This window comes from Myxocyprinus asiaticus, chromosome 1 (assembly GCF_019703515.2).
Source record: "Myxocyprinus asiaticus isolate MX2 ecotype Aquarium Trade chromosome 1, UBuf_Myxa_2, whole genome shotgun sequence".
Taxonomy (NCBI): domain Eukaryota; kingdom Metazoa; phylum Chordata; class Actinopteri; order Cypriniformes; family Catostomidae; genus Myxocyprinus; species Myxocyprinus asiaticus.
Genome location: NC_059344.1, coordinates 37126993 through 37143990, shown reverse-complemented (window position 1 = coordinate 37143990; position 16998 = coordinate 37126993). Strand labels below are relative to the sequence as shown.

The 16998-nt window shown below is 38.5% G+C and overlaps 2 protein-coding genes across 7 annotated transcripts in view; one reads left to right on the top strand and one right to left on the bottom strand.

The window, feature by feature from the left end:
• Positions 1 to 919: 919 nt before the first annotated feature.
• Positions 920 to 5288, bottom strand: ptpmt1 (protein tyrosine phosphatase mitochondrial 1). The gene is made up of 4 exons (XM_051706362.1): positions 5000 to 5288; positions 2881 to 2961; positions 2582 to 2773; positions 920 to 1938 (listed from the first exon to the last, which is right to left on the bottom strand). Exons 1-4 carry the CDS (start codon positions 5147 to 5149, stop codon positions 1807 to 1809), a joined length of 555 nt encoding a protein of 184 aa, XP_051562322.1. The 5' UTR covers positions 5150 to 5288; the 3' UTR covers positions 920 to 1806.
• A 548-nt stretch (positions 5289 to 5836) lies between these two features.
• Positions 5837 to 16998, top strand: part of LOC127445779 (CUGBP Elav-like family member 1) — a 50999-nt gene continuing 39837 nt past the window's right edge. For 2 of the 6 annotated variants that reach the window (XM_051706141.1, XM_051706106.1), the window contains exons 1-2: positions 6012 to 6184; positions 12629 to 12670. The gene's annotated coding sequence lies outside the window, so the exon portion shown is untranslated. Of the gene's footprint in view, positions 6185 to 12628; positions 12671 to 16998 lie in introns of all 6 variants that reach the window. The other 4 variants (XM_051706178.1, XM_051706134.1, XM_051706114.1 and 1 more) reach the window with 4 other exon arrangements.

The window sequence follows — 16998 nt, the reverse complement described above, 5'->3', positions numbered from 1 at the left end:
GTGTAAGAAAGCACTCCCCATATGCGTTAATAAACGCAATGTCAAGTGTACTGAGTTGTAAGGGAACCACAAATTTGTACCAGATGTGTAAAATTAATGTGAAAAAATAAAAATACTTTGAACCCCAATTGTATTTACACAAGCTTAAGAAAACCAAAAAGTGTTAGTTTGTGTCCTGCTCCCCCCCATGAAACAAATTTAATATTAAATATACTTGAATCTTTAATTACATGGTTTATTTCTGAGATTTTGTTTTGGCTAGTAGAACTTCTGAATGGCTGGTAACTTAAAGATTTACTAGTAGTCAAAATGGCTGGTGAGTTTAAAAGTTAATTTCAAACCCTGTCTGCAGAAGAAAGAAAGTACTGTAATAAGCATCTGGAATGGCATGAGGGTGAGCAAATGATGAGAGGAAATTTCATTTTTGGGGTGAACTATCCCTTTAACTCAGATTTGTATTTAAATATTTTAGTTTCTGTTTAATAATTTTAGTTGAATTGAGTTCATACAATAACACAGCTCAAATAAGATCATAACCAATTCTAGATCAATCATTATATAAACTTAATTCTCCACTGAAATGCCTATATACCTGTACTTCAGTTGCACATGCACAAAGTGAACTGAGATGTCAAACTTGACATGGTGTCATGATCACACAAAACAATTATTTGCAACAAAATAATTAAAATAACACTACAAAAGAATTTAAATCCCTATGAATTCTTAATAACTATTTAAAAATTTCCTTTGACCAAGGAAACTTAATCAAATAATCAAGCTCAGGGGATTATGGGTATTCCCCATTGCCACAAGTTCGTACTTAATCGTTTGAGTGCACACTTAAAATCTTAAGTCTATATATTTTTAAGAAAGATAAGTCCAAGGAACTTAGATATTTGAGTTATGAGCCCACAACTTTACATTTCAAGTAATGTTTAATTAAAACTTGATTTGTCCAGTAATGTCAACATTAGGGTTTACAGTGCAGAAAGTCAGTTCTATGAAACAGAGAGACCCTGGTAACACAATTTTGCCACAGTGCTCAGGAAGCACTGATCCCAGTGGCTTAAGTTTATATGAATTTTACCAAAACTAGCAGAGCTTCACTGGGTGCCATACCAAAAGACAAGGCTTTGGAATATATATGTATATAATATAGTGATATTTTATGAAGAAAAAATACCCCAAACACCTTTAGCTATATAATTAAACGTCATGAACAATTTCCGGAAATTTTCCATTCAACATAGACTTTTTCCAATTTCTAGAGCTTGCACCCACCAAATTATAAGGCAAGCTCCTCCCCTTCTCCAAACCTCTGTATATTCTTTACAATTATAAAACATTATCTTATACCTAAAAAGAATAAAGCAACATAAGAGCTACAGATCTGCCACATAAGACACAAAAGTTACTTTTGCGTAGCTTTTAAAACGATCACAGGTTAAGATCCACAGATAAAATATCTGTGGTAATTTTAAAATCATTTTAACATTCATTCAAAATCAATAAAAAATGTACATGATTTTGCAATTTACTGTGTAAAAAAACAAAACAAAGATTGGCAAGATTATTTTATTAATAATGTAGCTAAGGACCCAGAAGAATCATAGCCATATAAGGTATGATCTCAAATGCTCTCTGAATATACAATATGTCCGCATTAACGTACAGCAAACAAATTCTTAAAAGTCTGTATAGAAAAACACCAACCAAGGAAGAAAAACAACTTAAAGCTTTATGACAAATTGTTTCACAGATTATCCTTTCAGCATTGATGTCAGCATTAGTACACTGCATCTTCTAGCTGGACTCTGAGCCAAACACTTGCTTGTAGTACTTCTGCAGCATCTCCAGCTGAGCTGAGTGGATCAGTACATGAGGCCGGACTGAGACTAGCATCTTACATGCCTCCTCAGGAGTCAAACAGTGAAGCTATGAAAGGAAAATACATGTTTTACATCGAATACAGATTCCAAAGGCTGTCTAACATATGACGTCACATACTTTTCCATCATGCCAAATGAAAACCTTTTGTATACTGGTGAAACCTGTTTTTCTTTCCCTTGTCTGTTGTTTATGTGTAGATAATCATTTTATATTTAGAACAAATTGGTTAATACTTGTTCTGAAAGCACCAGTTTCTTATTAAGAATATCCTGTATATCTCTCAGGGGAATTATGTAAAAAGGAGAAGTGAAACATGGGTACAAAAGTACTTTTGTATCCTGTGTGTTTTTTGTTTTTTTTTGTTTTTTTACTGTCGAGAATTGTATGGCATCAGCTGAAAAAACCTATAGGCCTATCAGTTTCCTTGAAACCAGTTTACCTCTGCGAAATTCCCAACCAACAATATAATAACAGTCATTAACAATTGTAAAAAACAAAAGATCATCAGTCTATGCGCAACACTACAAGTGCTAACGGGATGTGCTGAATATTAATGAAAAAGACAAACAAACAATGACATTTTGCACTGTAGTGACTTGTGACACAGCAAAGAGCCTTGGTACTGTATATGATGGCTCTTTGCTGTTGGCTTTGTTATTGTTTGAAATGTATGCAGACTCATACCCACCCTGATGAGGTATGCAGCTGCAATAGTTGCACTGCGTGAACGGCCGGCTTTGCAGTGAATGTAGACACTGGTGCCCTGCTCTCGATGTCTCAAGGCAAAGTTCACACCCTTGTGGATGTAATCTAGAGTGGGAACACCTGTAATGTCCACTGTGCTGAGTCTCATCTGCTCCACGCCTACAGCTCGCCATTCCTGTTACATAATAACCAATATCAAAAATCATCCTTAGACATCTGACATGTGAATGTGGTGGGAATATGAGAATGGAAATATGTGAATAGGTTAAAATAAAGTCTTACCTCAGCTGAATTACAGAAATATTTTGTTTCATATTCTTCATTCATGGTAATTACTCCTCTTACTTTCTCTTTTTGGACCAACTAAAAGTGAGACAGTGAGACAAACACATGGTGAAGAGATTAGAAAGAAAGATGAATATGAAAGAAACAGACTAGTACTGAAACAGATCTTTAATTTGCTAAGCACGTACTTAAAGGAATGTTTCAGCCAAAAATTCTCTCATTATTTACTCACCACCATGCCATCCTAGATATGTATGACTTCTAAAAATATATGTATGTAGTTTTTTTTTAAGATTTTTAGAAGAATGTCTTAGCTCTGTAGGTCCATACAATGCAAGTGAATGGTGACCAGAACTTTGATGCTCCAAAAAGCACATAAAGGCAGCATAAAAGTAACCCATACAACTCGAGTGGTTAAATCCATGTTTTTGGAAATTATATGATAGGTGGGTGAGAACAGACCAAAATATAACTCATTTTTACTGTTCATCTTGCTATTGCAGTCTCTAGGTATGATCATGATTTCATGTTTTGCAGTTCCTAGTGCTTGACGCATGCGCAGAGCCCTCGGTGGCGCTAGGAAGTGTAATCGAGCTTGAAATCATGATACTCAAAGAAAAAGCGGACGTCAAGGTTTAAAGTGAAAAAGGAGTGTGACGAGGAGGTGGGCGTGGGCGTGGCCGGGCCGTGAGGACGCATGCCTGGCGCTGAATCGTCCTAATCAGCTGGGAGGGGGATAAGGATGAGCCGGAGACGGCAGTTAGAGAGAGATAGAGAGAGAGGCATGTGTCTGTGCATCTATGTTTCGTTGTACTGTTTAAATTTTAGTTTGAAATTAAAGTTATGTTGATTGTTCACTCCGGTTCCCGCCTCCTCCTTGATATGGAAGGCAGAGTCTGCCACAGTGGTGCCAAAACCTGGGATAGAAGGAAGACGCGCTGTCAGAAAAGCCTTCGCTGCTGGGGAGGGTTGCGATGCCGAGGAGGTATGATACGGTGGTACTGGAGCGGTTCGCCTGGGGGCGGAGTAGCCCTCTGCCAACAGCTAGGAGATGAAGGAGCCGCTGTCATCCATCAGGGGACGGGGGAGCTCACTGCTGTCCGCCAGGAAGCGGAGGAGCTGCTGCCGGTTGCTAGAGGGCGGAGGAGCCGTTACTGTCCACCAGGGGGTGGGGGAGCTCGCTGTCGTCAACCAGGAGGCGAGGTCCAGTGCCATCGGCAGGCGTCGTGGAGGACCACTGCCCAGTTGGCTGAGGACCGAATGGCGAGGTGGTTGGGGACCGGAGTGTTTCTTTTTTTTTCTCTCTCTCCTCTATCTCTCTCCCCCTCGCTCTTTCCCTCTCCTCTCTCCCTCCCCTCCTCTCTCCCAGGGTCCAAAGAGGTGGGGAATACCTGCTGGCAGGTCCATGAAGGGAGGGGAGTATGTCAAGCCTGAGGTTTCCCTGGCCTGAATCGGATGGTGGAGGAGTGTGACGAGGAGGAGGGCGTGGCCGGGCCATGAGGACGCACACCCGGCATTGAATCGTCCTAATAAGCTGGGAGGGGGATAAGGACGAGCCGGAGATACCAGTTAGAGAGAGAGACGCACGTGTCTGTGTGTGTGCATCTATGTTTGTTGTACTGCTTAAATTTGAGTTTGAAATTAAAGTTCTGTTGATTGTTCACTCCAGTTCCCGCTTCCTCCTTGGTAGGGAAGGCAGGGTCTGCCACAAGGAGTTATATTTTAGTCTGTTCTCATCCAAAATGGATTTGATTGCTTCAGAAGACATGGATTAAACCATTGGAGTTGAATGAATTACTTTTAAGATGCCTTTATGTGCTTTTTGGAGCTTCAGTATTTTTGTCACCAACCACTTGCATTGTATGAACATGCAGAGCTAAGTTATTCTTCTAAAAATCTTCATTTTTGTTCCGCAGAAAAAAGAAAGTCATTTACATCTGGGATGGCATAAGTGAATAAATGATGAGAGAATTTTCATTTTTGGCTGAACTATTTCTTTTAGAAACTCCATTACCCGTTTTTTTTTTCATCTGATTTAAAATGGTAGCATCATTATCGACTGGATCATTTAGATTGTCAGTCATATAGACTCTGTAAAGGAAGATAGTAATCTTACCTCCTCTGTCATTGACTTGAACGGAAGCGCACCAAGTATGACGGTCTGATCCACACGATTATACCATTGCCTCGTGGAAACCTTCTCCATGACAACATTGTAAGCAAGTGTGGGATAAAATACAACTCTAGCTAGAATACCCGACATCATTGGTACTATAAACGGACGACACGTACAACTTTACACACGTAATATGAGATTCATTTTCATAACTCCTACCTGACCACAACACATACACAAGAATGTTTTTTCTTCGTCGCCTGTTTGAAATCCTCGAACAGCTCGATATTGCCCCCTTCTGCTTTCGAAGCTAATTTTTAATTGAAATGTGTTCATAAATGTTATACAATTAAATAATGATATATATATATATATATTAAAATGTATTATTTTAAAATAATAATTTAAAAATAAACATTTATTTTGTTTACTATTTTAATTTTATACTTTTCATTTTCAGATATCGGAAAGTAAAATGAACCAAGCAGGCTTATTATTTGCTATTATTCAGATGACATTACTGAAGTATAAACACGGCAACAACTACATGCAATACGCATCATTCACATGAACAAGGTACATACTCCGTGCATACAAAATAATAAAACAATGTGGATATAATTATGTTTTTATATTTCTATTGTTTGATATTGTGGAATGTATTTAGAGTATATCTATAAAAAAATAACAATAATATTAACATAGGCAGTAAAAGCAACATTTCCTTTTAACCAGTCTGTCAGTTACACCACAATGATGTTTTTCTCCACTTCACTCAGAGACCGCGTGAGAGAAACGCTTACGTGTATATTTCAGGAGGGGGAACTTACGCCTAACAATTGCCTTTTAACTGCTGTTTTAACTATGTAAAGGGGAATATGTAAAAATGACAAATATACATTAGTGTTCTAGTAGCGTATGTCAACGTTTTGGCACAAAAAGTGCACATTTGCTCAATACATTTGGACAGAGGCTCCACCCCACTCCCCTTTTAATAAATGTAATGGTGCATGCAGGAAAGACAGCCATTTTGCACCATCCCTCTTCCACACAGAAAGTAGGTTGTCGTGGGAAGACGTAATCATCGAGAACTACTAACTCAAAAAATCCTACCACACAATCATTCCCTTGCGTCAGCACATCATACCTACTTAATTCCCACCGTTTGAAAAGAGGGCATCGAGGGTAAGTGTTGATTGATCACGGCTGTAGCAGCGCTGTATAAATGGTGGTTGTTTACTGTCGCTAGCACGCGCTAACATGCGTCATTATGTAAGAGCACATCGACCACCGCGCGCCCATTGAGCACGGGCTTTAACCCTCATTTAGCTTGTACATACTGCCAGTTTAATGGTGCATGCACGTCAGGAGTTGTCATAACTTGTATAACTTTGGCGTGCTAACGCGATGTTCCGCTAAGTTTGGCATCATTGGGCTGAGAAGTGTAAAACTGATATTTTTGAATTGCACATGTGGTCTTTAAATTGCATGCATCTTAACTGAAATAACTACAGACACTAACACGCTAGAAGTCCTGTTGGAAAACGCACTGGCACTCCCCCGCTATTTTCATGTCCCAGTCTACAGACGTGTTGTACTAGAGTTATTTGCAAGTTTAAGTTTTCTGCACATTGGGCCTGCCATCTTGCCACAGACTTTCCCATTTGTATAAGGGTCCTTGTGCATGTAACGTGGCTAATCGCGTATCGATCGAATGGAAGTATCGATTTTTCCAGCAAAAGTTAGGCTAGCCAAATGCTTGCTGCAAAGTGAAATGTCTCATTCTGATAAAGCTTTGCTACAACTTTGGTAATTTCAAATCTAACGTGCTAATCAGAATTTAACCACAACACGCCCATGTTAACCACCTCTGAGATCATTAATGTTTGTTTGTATCGAATGCATTGTGAATTGTGATCATAACGTTGTTAAATAAAAATGTATTGCATATGTAGAGTTAACATGCAATGAAAGCTGATGGCCACTGGCCTGCTGCTTTGAGGCCTTTTGAGCAGAAGAAAGTCTGCGTGCTCTGTTCAGTACTGTCACGTGAACCATCACTATCATTTAATAAGGGTGTCCAACAGTCTGGTGGATCAGCTTCATAATGGGTTACTGTGCTGTTACTTCAGAACTGAAAGTGTTGGATTCCTCAAGTCATTGAAAGGGGGGTAAAATCTTTCCACCGGCTCAGGCAGCTCCCGCTCGACCTGTCACCGGCTCAGGCAGCTCCCGCTCGACCTGCCTCCGGCACAGGCAGCTCCCACTTAGTTTTCTTAGTCTAATATACAGTGTCATCCTCAGGCATAAAGATAACCAGTCACAAGAAACAAACAGGTTGTGCATATGCTTAATCAGAATTTAGTGGCACATTTGTAATGACGTTATGTAATGTCTTATAAAATACAAGGCAATACATGGTTGCTTTCTGAGTTTGCATCACGCAAGGTTATATTGCATAAAGCAAGTTGTGACTGTCCTGATCACGCCTTATCTAACTTTAGCAGGATGTGCTGCCAGGGTTGGGAGGGTTACTTCTGAAATGTATTCCACTACAGATTACAGAATACATGCTGTAAAATGTAATTTGTAACATATTTCGTTAGATTACTCAAGGTCAGTAACGTATTCTAAATACTTTGGATTACTTCTTCAGCACTGGTAGATTTTTTCACTTGTTTTGACTTTTAAAACGTTGACTATAAAAGTACAGTAAAACAAAATACACATGTTAAAAATAGATTCTCTGAAAAACCTAAATATCTTATGCAGTGTTGTTTCTAAAACAAGATAAATCAAACTGATCTAGTTTTAAGGATTTTTAGATACACTGTATGGCCAAAAGTTTGTGGACACCATATGTGCTTGATGAATATTTGATTTCAAAACCTTAGGCATCAGTTTCTCCCTTTGCTGTAATAACAGCTTCCACTCTTTTGGGAAGGCTTTCCACTATACTGTATGTAGTAACATGGCTGCAGGGATTTGCTCTCATTCAGACTCAAGGCTATCAGTGAGGTCAGAAACTGATGTTGGTCGATGGGGCCTGACTTACAGTTGCTGTTCCAGTTCACCCCAAAAGTGATCAGTGGGGTTCAGTTCTGGGCTTTATGCAGGCCAGTCAATTTCTTCCACGCCAGACACAGTAAATCATTTCTTTATGGACCTCACTTTGTTCACAGGGGCATTGTCATGCTGGAATAGAAAAGGGCTATCCCCAAACAGTTGATCACTTCATTTATATGTATAAATGTTTTCCATCTGAAAGGACTAAATATTAAATGAAACAAATGACAATAAAAAGTAATCTCTTCAGTAATCAAAATACTTTTTGAATGTAACTGTATTATAATTACCAATGATTTAAATTGTAACTGTAGTGGAATACAGTAACTTATATTTTGTATTTTAAATACGTAATCCAATTACATGTATTTAGTTACTCCCAAACCTGTGTGCTGCATAGACTCATGTAAGATCCATTTTTGTCCAAGGCAAGGAAAAAACATAATCCCAGAATAAATAATACACAACAATAGCAAATAGAGTTAGACTGATATATCAGTTTTACTGATTAATCTATGCTGATAGTTGTTTTTTAGAACTATCGGTTTGTGGCAAAAATCTGTACCGATAATTTTTGGTTCTTATTCCTGTGTTTCTCTGTAGCTGGCATTGGAAAATTCTACAGTTAGAATGGCTTAGTTCTGCAGTATAACAGTGGCATGTAATAGTGAATTAAAGAAAATTGTTGAGATTTTCAATATCTAAATATTTCAACATTGACGGTATTCTAGAATTTGACTGATAGTTGATTTTGCTGTTACAGATTACTAAAGTGGTGGAAATATCTTCTTTCCTTACTATGACAAGCACAGACATTAGGAGGGTTTTTCATCCAACAATTTTTATGCGCATTTTGAAATTGCACATCAAGCGTTTCCATTCAGGATTTTTTATATGCGAATAAACTTTCTAAATTAGCTTAAAATTTAATGCGCTAGGAGGAGGTGGATTTTCTAGAGTTTCACATTAGTTAAAATGCATGCAGTTTATTCGCAAAACGATGACGTGTTTTCACCATTCGTGCATGTTTTGAGTGTGCGATAGCTTGATGTGACTAGCCCACCAAAAAGTCCGACCTTTACACACAATTCTTTGAACATAGCACTTGTCATTCAGAAGTGTTTAACCCACAGCTGGTCGATATAGTGGGTCCTCACAATCTGCCAGAACAGTTTTGAGAGCAGGCGCTCCCAGGTATGCGGGGCATCGCAGCTATTTCAGCCCACATTATCAGATATTACACTTATTCTGCTTTGTCTCGTGGATGCATTTAATAAAATGAGATACTTGCTCCAATCTTGCAAATAAAACTGTCCCCAAAGTAGGGAGAGGTCATTCAGCTGCTCCATCATGACGAGGCAGCTCCCTCATGATGGAAACGCACAACAATTTGTATTCGAAAGTCGAATTTTTAGAAATGCGCTTAAATGCTAAACATTCTGGATTGAAACCCAGCAATGGAGGCAGCAAAATGAATAAAATCCCAAAATCAGTTGATTGTGCAACCAAAATCCCTTAACCAGATAAAGTAAATTTGGTGCATAATGCAGGACTTTTTACTTTAAACAAGCCAAAATACACCAGTGACTTATTTTGAGATTACAGAGATTTGCTCTGTTACAGTGCTGTATATCTGAATATTTACCAAATGAAGCTTTTTAAAGCCTATAGTTTCATCATATAACGAGTTTTGTATGTAGGGCATATAAAACTCAGCAAAAAAAGAAACGTCCTCTCACTTTCAACTGCTTTTATTTTTAGCAAACTTAACATGTGTAAATATTTGTATGAACACAAAAAGGTTCAACAACTAAGACAAACTGAACAAGTTTCACAGACATGTGACTAACAAAAATGGAATAAATTGTCCCTGAACAAAGTGGGGGTCAAAATCAAAAGTAACAGTCAGTATCTGGTGTGGCCACCAGCTGCATTTAGTACTGCAGTGCATCTCCTCCTCATGGACTGCACCAGGTTGGCCAGTTCTTGCTGTGAGATGTTACCCCACTCTTCCACCAAGGCACTTGCAAGTTCCCAGACATTTCTGGGGGGAATGGCCCTAGCCCTCACCCTCCAATCCAACAGGTCCCAGACGTGCTCAATGGGATTGAGATACGGGCTCTTCGCTGGCCATGGCAGAACACTGACATTCCTGCCTTGCAGGAAATCACGCACAGAACGAGCAGTACGGCTGGTGGCATTGTCATGCTGGAGGGTCATGTCAGGATGAACCTGCAGGAAGGGTACCACATGAGGGAGGAGGATGTCTTCCCTGTAACGCACAGCATTGAGATTGCCTGCAATGACAACAAGCTCAGTCCGATGATGCTGTGACACACCGCCCCAGACCATGATGGACCCTCCACCTCCAAATCGATCCCGCTCCAGAGTACAGGCCTCGGTGTAACGCTCATTCCTTCGATGATAAACGTGAGTACGACCATCACCCCTGGTGAGACAAAACCGTGACACGTCAGTGAAGAGCACTTTTTGCCAGTCCTGTCTGGTTCAGCAAAGGTGGGTTTGTGCCAATAGGTGACGTCTGGTAAGGACCTGCCTTACAACAGGCCTACAAGCCCTCAGTCCAGCCTCTCTCAGCCTATTGCGGACAGTCTGAGCACTGATGGAGGGATTGTGCGTTCCTGGTAACTCGGGCAGTTGTTGTTGCCATCCTGTACCTGTCCCACAGGTGTGATATTCGGATGCACTGATCCTGTGCAGGTGTAGATACATGTGGTCTGCCACTGCGAGGACGATCAGCTGTCATTCCTGTCTCCCTGTATCGCTGTCTTAGGCATCTCACAGTATGGACATTGCAATTTATTGCCCTGGACACATCTGCAGTCCTCATGCATCTATGCAGCATGCCTAAGGCACGTTCACGCAGATGAGCAGGGACCCTAGGCATCTTTCTTTTGGTGTTTTTCAGAGTCAGTAGAAAGGTCTCTTTAGTGTCCTAATTTTTTATAACTGTGACCTTAATTGCCTACCGTCTGTAAGCTGTTAGGTTCTTAATGACAGTTCCACAGGTGCGTGTTCATTAATTGTTTATGGTTCATTGAACAAGCATGAAAAACATTGTTTAAACCCTTTACAATAAAGATCTGTAAATTATTTGTGTTTTTACAAAATTATCTTTAAAATACAGTGTCCTGAAAAAGGGATGTTTCTTTTTTTGCTGAGTTCATATCAACAGATGAGGTTTATTGATCAGGAATAAAAATAAAAAATATCTGCAAATGTTGGCATATTTTTTCAGATAACTGGTAAAACCGTTATATTGTCCTTACCTCTACAATATTCATCCATATTTTTATCCTCACTTCAATGCATATTTTGCTATTTTGTTTAAATAATCAGGTTTTCTAAATTGAACTGAAGGCATGCAAAGAAAATTGTGACTAGGCTGTAGAAATGTGCCCTGTCAGCACATATATTGTGTCTCCAACTTCATATCTTGTGAATCATATAAAAAAAAAAAAATAAAAAAAAAATTATCTGGTGAAATATATTTACAAAACCCTTTATCTGGTGAAAATTTTATATATATATATATATATATATATATATGCTATGAAAGGCTTAATTTGGTAAATACCGAAATATAGAGCATTGTAAGGGGGCCAATTCTCTGTCATTTCATCTCTGCTTGTTTGTTGTTAAAAGTCCCATGTTATGCACCAAATCTCCATTTTTGTTCTGGTTATTGAGATTTTGGTTAAACCGTAAACTGCATCTGGGACTTGTGTAGCCTCTATGTCTGTGAAAATTTAAAGAGGCCCTATGATGCATTTTGGGATTTTACCTTTCCTTTAGTGTGTAATATAGCTGTTTGTGCATGTAAAAGGTCTGCAAAGTTACAAAGCACAAAGTCCACGCCAAAGGGAGTTACTCTCTCCCACAGAAAACTCTGCTCCTGGACTGCCTGAAACGCCTGGTTTGCAGTTCAGCCAATACTTCCGCGATTAAGCTATGTCACTATGTAACACATTTTCATAATGCCCGCCTAAGGGCTACTTTAAGCTGAAACTCGGTTATGGTAAGGGGCGTTACATTTCTGACACGCGCTTTAAGCGGTTGATCAATCACCACAGACTGGGCCAGCTGACCAGTCAGAGCAGACTGGGCTTTTCGGAAACGGGGGCTTTAAAGAGACAGGAGCTAAAACAGAGCATTTCAGACAGGGTGAAAAGAGGTGCTGCAGCAATGTACAGTATGAGAAAAATCATGTGTTTTTTTTTTTTAACATTAAAGCATGTAAACCTATTCTAGTAGACCTCTAAAATAAAATTATGAACCTGTAAATGAGCATAATATGTGGCTCTTTAAGAACTTTCGACCGATTAATCAGCTATCTGCCTTTTCACAACCTTAGTTATCGGTATCTGCAAAATCCAATATCGGTTGACCTCCAATAACAAATGACCCTCTTTGGTGTCTAACTCAGCATTGTAATGAAAACTTTGGTGGTTAAGGATAGAATACAGACAAGTCCACACATACTGGGAATCAACACAGATGTTCATTGATTTCAGTCTAACCACACAACTGTCCTTTTTACAGGTAGACGGAGCAACGTTTCAGAAAAGCAAGACCACAGAGAGGGTAAGTGGTTCTCAATTTTGTGTTGGGCTGAATAACAATAGACTGATTGTTTTGCAAGACATCACGCTGTCACGTGCAGTAAGGGTAACTGTAGTTCTGCACTCTAGTCATTTGGAATATGCTTAACATGATTTGCCTAGATTTATCAAACAGCGCACATGCCAACATTCAGCTGGAACTCGGTTGACAAACTTGTTTGAGAGGTCACAGATACGTTTATTTTCAGTCCCAATGAAACCTGTCCACATAACTGCTGAAAACTCTGCTTCACTGTTTGAACCGAAACAACTGTACTTATGCCTGAACTTCAGTTTCTACCGGTTTCCATTCAGGTTTCCATCATAGAAATGAGGAAATCTGGCTTGTGTTCCTCTGGCTATTTGGAAGTGTGTGGTTCTTTGCCTGGGGTATTGAGCTTTTAATGAGAGCCAAGTACATTTACATACACTTTAAAAGTTCTGTTTTAGTCGGAACATAGGCTAACAATTACTCGTCTTTTTAAAATGTCATGTAAATGCTTCAGTCTGACTGAAGTCATACCAGTCTGATTTGTTTCAAAGTCGGACAAACAGACCTTAATAATGTGATTATAACTGTGCATGTAAACGTACTGAGTGTGTTTGGATGTTTTGGTTTTAGTGCATGGATAAATTACTTCAAAGGAATAGTTCACCCAAAAATTGAAATTCTCGTCATGCCATCCCAGATGTGACTTTCTTCTGTAGAACACAAATGAAGATTTTTAGAAGTATATCTCAGCTCTTTAGGTCCTCACAATGCAAGTAAATGGTGACCAGAACTTTGAATCTCCAAAAATCATGTAAAGCCAGCATAAAAGTAATCCATAAGTGTGGGTGAGAAACACATTAATATTTAAGTCCTTTTTTACTATAAGTTCTCCTCTCTGCCTAGTAGGTGGCAGTATGCATGAATAATGTGAATCACTATTAATAAAAGAAGAATGTGAAGTGGAGGTTGGAAGTAAAAAATGACTTTAATATTGATCTGTTTCTCACCCGCACCAGTCATATCGCTTCTGAAGATATGGATTTAACCACTGGAGACTTACGGATTACTTTTATGCTGACTTTGTGATTTTTGGAGATTCAGTGTTCTGGCCACCATTCACTTGCATTGTATGGACATAGAGAGCTGAAATATTCTTCTAAAAACCTTAAATTGTGTTCAGCAGAAGAAAGTAAGTCTTGCAAATCTGGGAAGGCATGAGGGTAAGTGAAGAGATGATTTTAATTTTTGGGTGAACTATCCCTTTAATCTCAACGTATAAGTCATACATGTGAAAGTCCTGGATGATTAAACATTTTGCACCTCCATTGCTATCAATCTCTGTCTTAAATTAATGTACAGTAACAGTTACATGAAACAAAATTGCATGAAATGAATACTCTGTTTTGTAGTTTTTAGTGCTCAGAAGGCTCTGTGCTCATATTTGAGTGTGTGTATTTACATAAAGGGTTTTCAGAAGAGTATTTGGCTGGAGGGTCTAGAGTGCAATTGTAGGCATGAGTTTGTGAGTGCTTAGCTCAACATCAAGGGGGTTTATGTCTCCATTATAGGGGGAAGGGATGTGTGTCAGAGTGCAGACTCTGTAAAGTAGCCATCAATCATCCACAGCTTTACTTTTAAGAGACTCACAAGGGGACAAAAATACACACACTGAGCCACTGTGTGCCACTGAAAGTCTGTAAAGGCATTTTTTATGTAACATACTAATGCTTTCAGGCAAATATCAGAGCTGTTCATCTTTGACTTCTGTCAGATTTCGCTGTAGTAGGTTTGTCAGTCTGACAGTTGTTGCCCAATGGCAGCTGTTAATCATGACGAAGCTCTCCAGAAGGGAGAAACCGCATGGAGGTCAGCAGCACCTGTCGGGAACATTCCTGTTTGTACTGCTGCTAATGTGGCTAATGAGTCCCTTGCCATTTACATCCCCAAATAATTATTCCCACACATTGAAACATCATCTCCAATATTGACAATAGTTTTGTTAGATTAGTTTTAACATTTTCTTCGTCATGGTAGATGACACATGACAAGGACTACAGTATATCTTATAGCATGATTGTCTTTACTGTGCATGCTAGTACACACAGGCCTCATTAGGTTGCTTGTTTTGTGCCTGTATCATTGTTGATTTTGCAAATATTGCACATCACAGTTCAAGTGTCCTTAATCCTCAGGCAGAACTTGACTTTGTGTATGAGTTGACTTTGAGGAATAGTTCATTGTATGTGATGGTCAGATGTTGATTTGGCTATGGTGAGAGTTCTCTCCGGTCTGGCTGTGAATGGGTGATTCTGCTCAAGGCAGAATGCATCCCACTGGAACAGTCCAAAAGCTGACAAACCACACAAAGAAAACCGGAAATGACCACAAAGCATACTCTCCTCCCGTATGGTGTGGAATATTTACAGTTATCATATAATGAGATATAAAATTTCTCTTCATCCTTTGAAATTTGGGGTGATATAGCAGTAGACGGATCAACCGAATTTTCGATAGTTTGTCATGATTTTGCGCAATTTCGCCAGTTGGTCGAGAATATGTGTTATACATTGCAAATTGGAATGCAAGGTGACCGTTGTTACTCATTTTATTTGACATGTGAAAAGGGCATTCGCATAGTAGTCATTGGTTTGAAGGTGTAAATGGCAAGTTTAGTCCTAAAGGACTGAGGAAAAATACATTATGACTGTTGTTGTATGCAGACCTTTACTATAGCTCTATGTGGACATCAGGGGAAATTAAGTATACACTTGTGATATGACTGTATGTAAAGAACAGGCAATTTCAGAGACTTAAGGAGCTGCTTTCTCCTACGTTATGTCTAGATTAATATTTGTCTGGTGAAATAAGATTTGTTGCAACCCTCCATCACATGTGCATGGCTTTCAGGGCCATGGAATTAATGGAGTTTAAATGCACTAATGGCTGATTTTTATCCATAATTGATTTCAGCAAACTGGTTTGGATCGTGGCAGATACACTCTGTATTTTGAAATGCTGCTGTGGCATTGAATGCCCTGACATATCTCAGAAATCAAACGCACACTCAAAGCAGCAAGGTGAAATACAAGGGCCTAACTCACTGCATATTTTGCCCAGTTGGCTATCAAATCTATAAGAATCATTTAGGTACTGTTTAATACAATTTGACTATTCTAGTTTAATTATAACGACAGCAGCTGTTTTAATTTGTGCCTTGAAATAACCTTATGTTTTGGACAGAGTAAACTGCCTGAAAAGTTTGCAGGTTTATGACCTCTGGCATTCTGAAAGACTAAAACTGGTGCTGCTCCAAGCCTAGTTGTGCTAAAATTTGTTGTTAGGACTGGGTAAGAATATTGATTTTCTGATGCATAGTGATCTTCATTTAAATGATCTCAATATTGATTTTCTGATGCATAGTGATCTTCATTTAAATGATCTCAATATTGATTTTTAAATTCCAAGATCGATCTTTCACTCTATATGGAAACCTAAAATGCGACCAAGTGATTAGCCACTAGCTGGTACATTTTCTGATTTCACTTCACCAGTGATTGAGTAGTATATTATTCAATTTGTTCAGCACTGCGTGAAGTTTCACTGCACATTGAGAATAAAAGTTTGGTTTGACTTGCTCCGTGTGTATGTCCAAAGACGAGATCCACACAACCCATTTATCATTAAAAATGTCAATCTTAATATTCTCTCTGTTCTTTACAGTTAGTGGTTGATCAAAAAATAACAAAAATTAACATTTAATTCTAATCACACACAGAACAGATGCTGTCAAGAAGCCATTAAACTCCTCTCTCATTAAGGTGTGCTCTTAAATCCACAAATCAATGTAAATACTAGTAAATAGTACAGATAATACATGTAAACAATAACCATACATATATATTTTGTGTGTGTGTATATATATATATATATATATATATATATATATATATATATATATATATATATATATATATAATATACACACACATATATGTGTGTGTGTGTGTGTGTGTGTGTGTGTGTGTATATATATATAATAATATATACACACACACACATTAAAGGAATGCATGGATTTGTATATTTTTAAAAAGCTAAAATGTGACCAATATTATTAGCTAATGATACAATATAATTTGTAAAATTAATATTTTGTTATGTACCTTGTAAGAAGGTCCCCTGTATAATTGACAGCATAAGCTGAGAGAGAATTTCATATGTAAGCATAATTAAAATTATAACTGAAATATACCTATATGAATTGATATCAAATCGTAATCTGAGTGCTTGTGAATTGGAATCGAATAAGGAAATCTCTA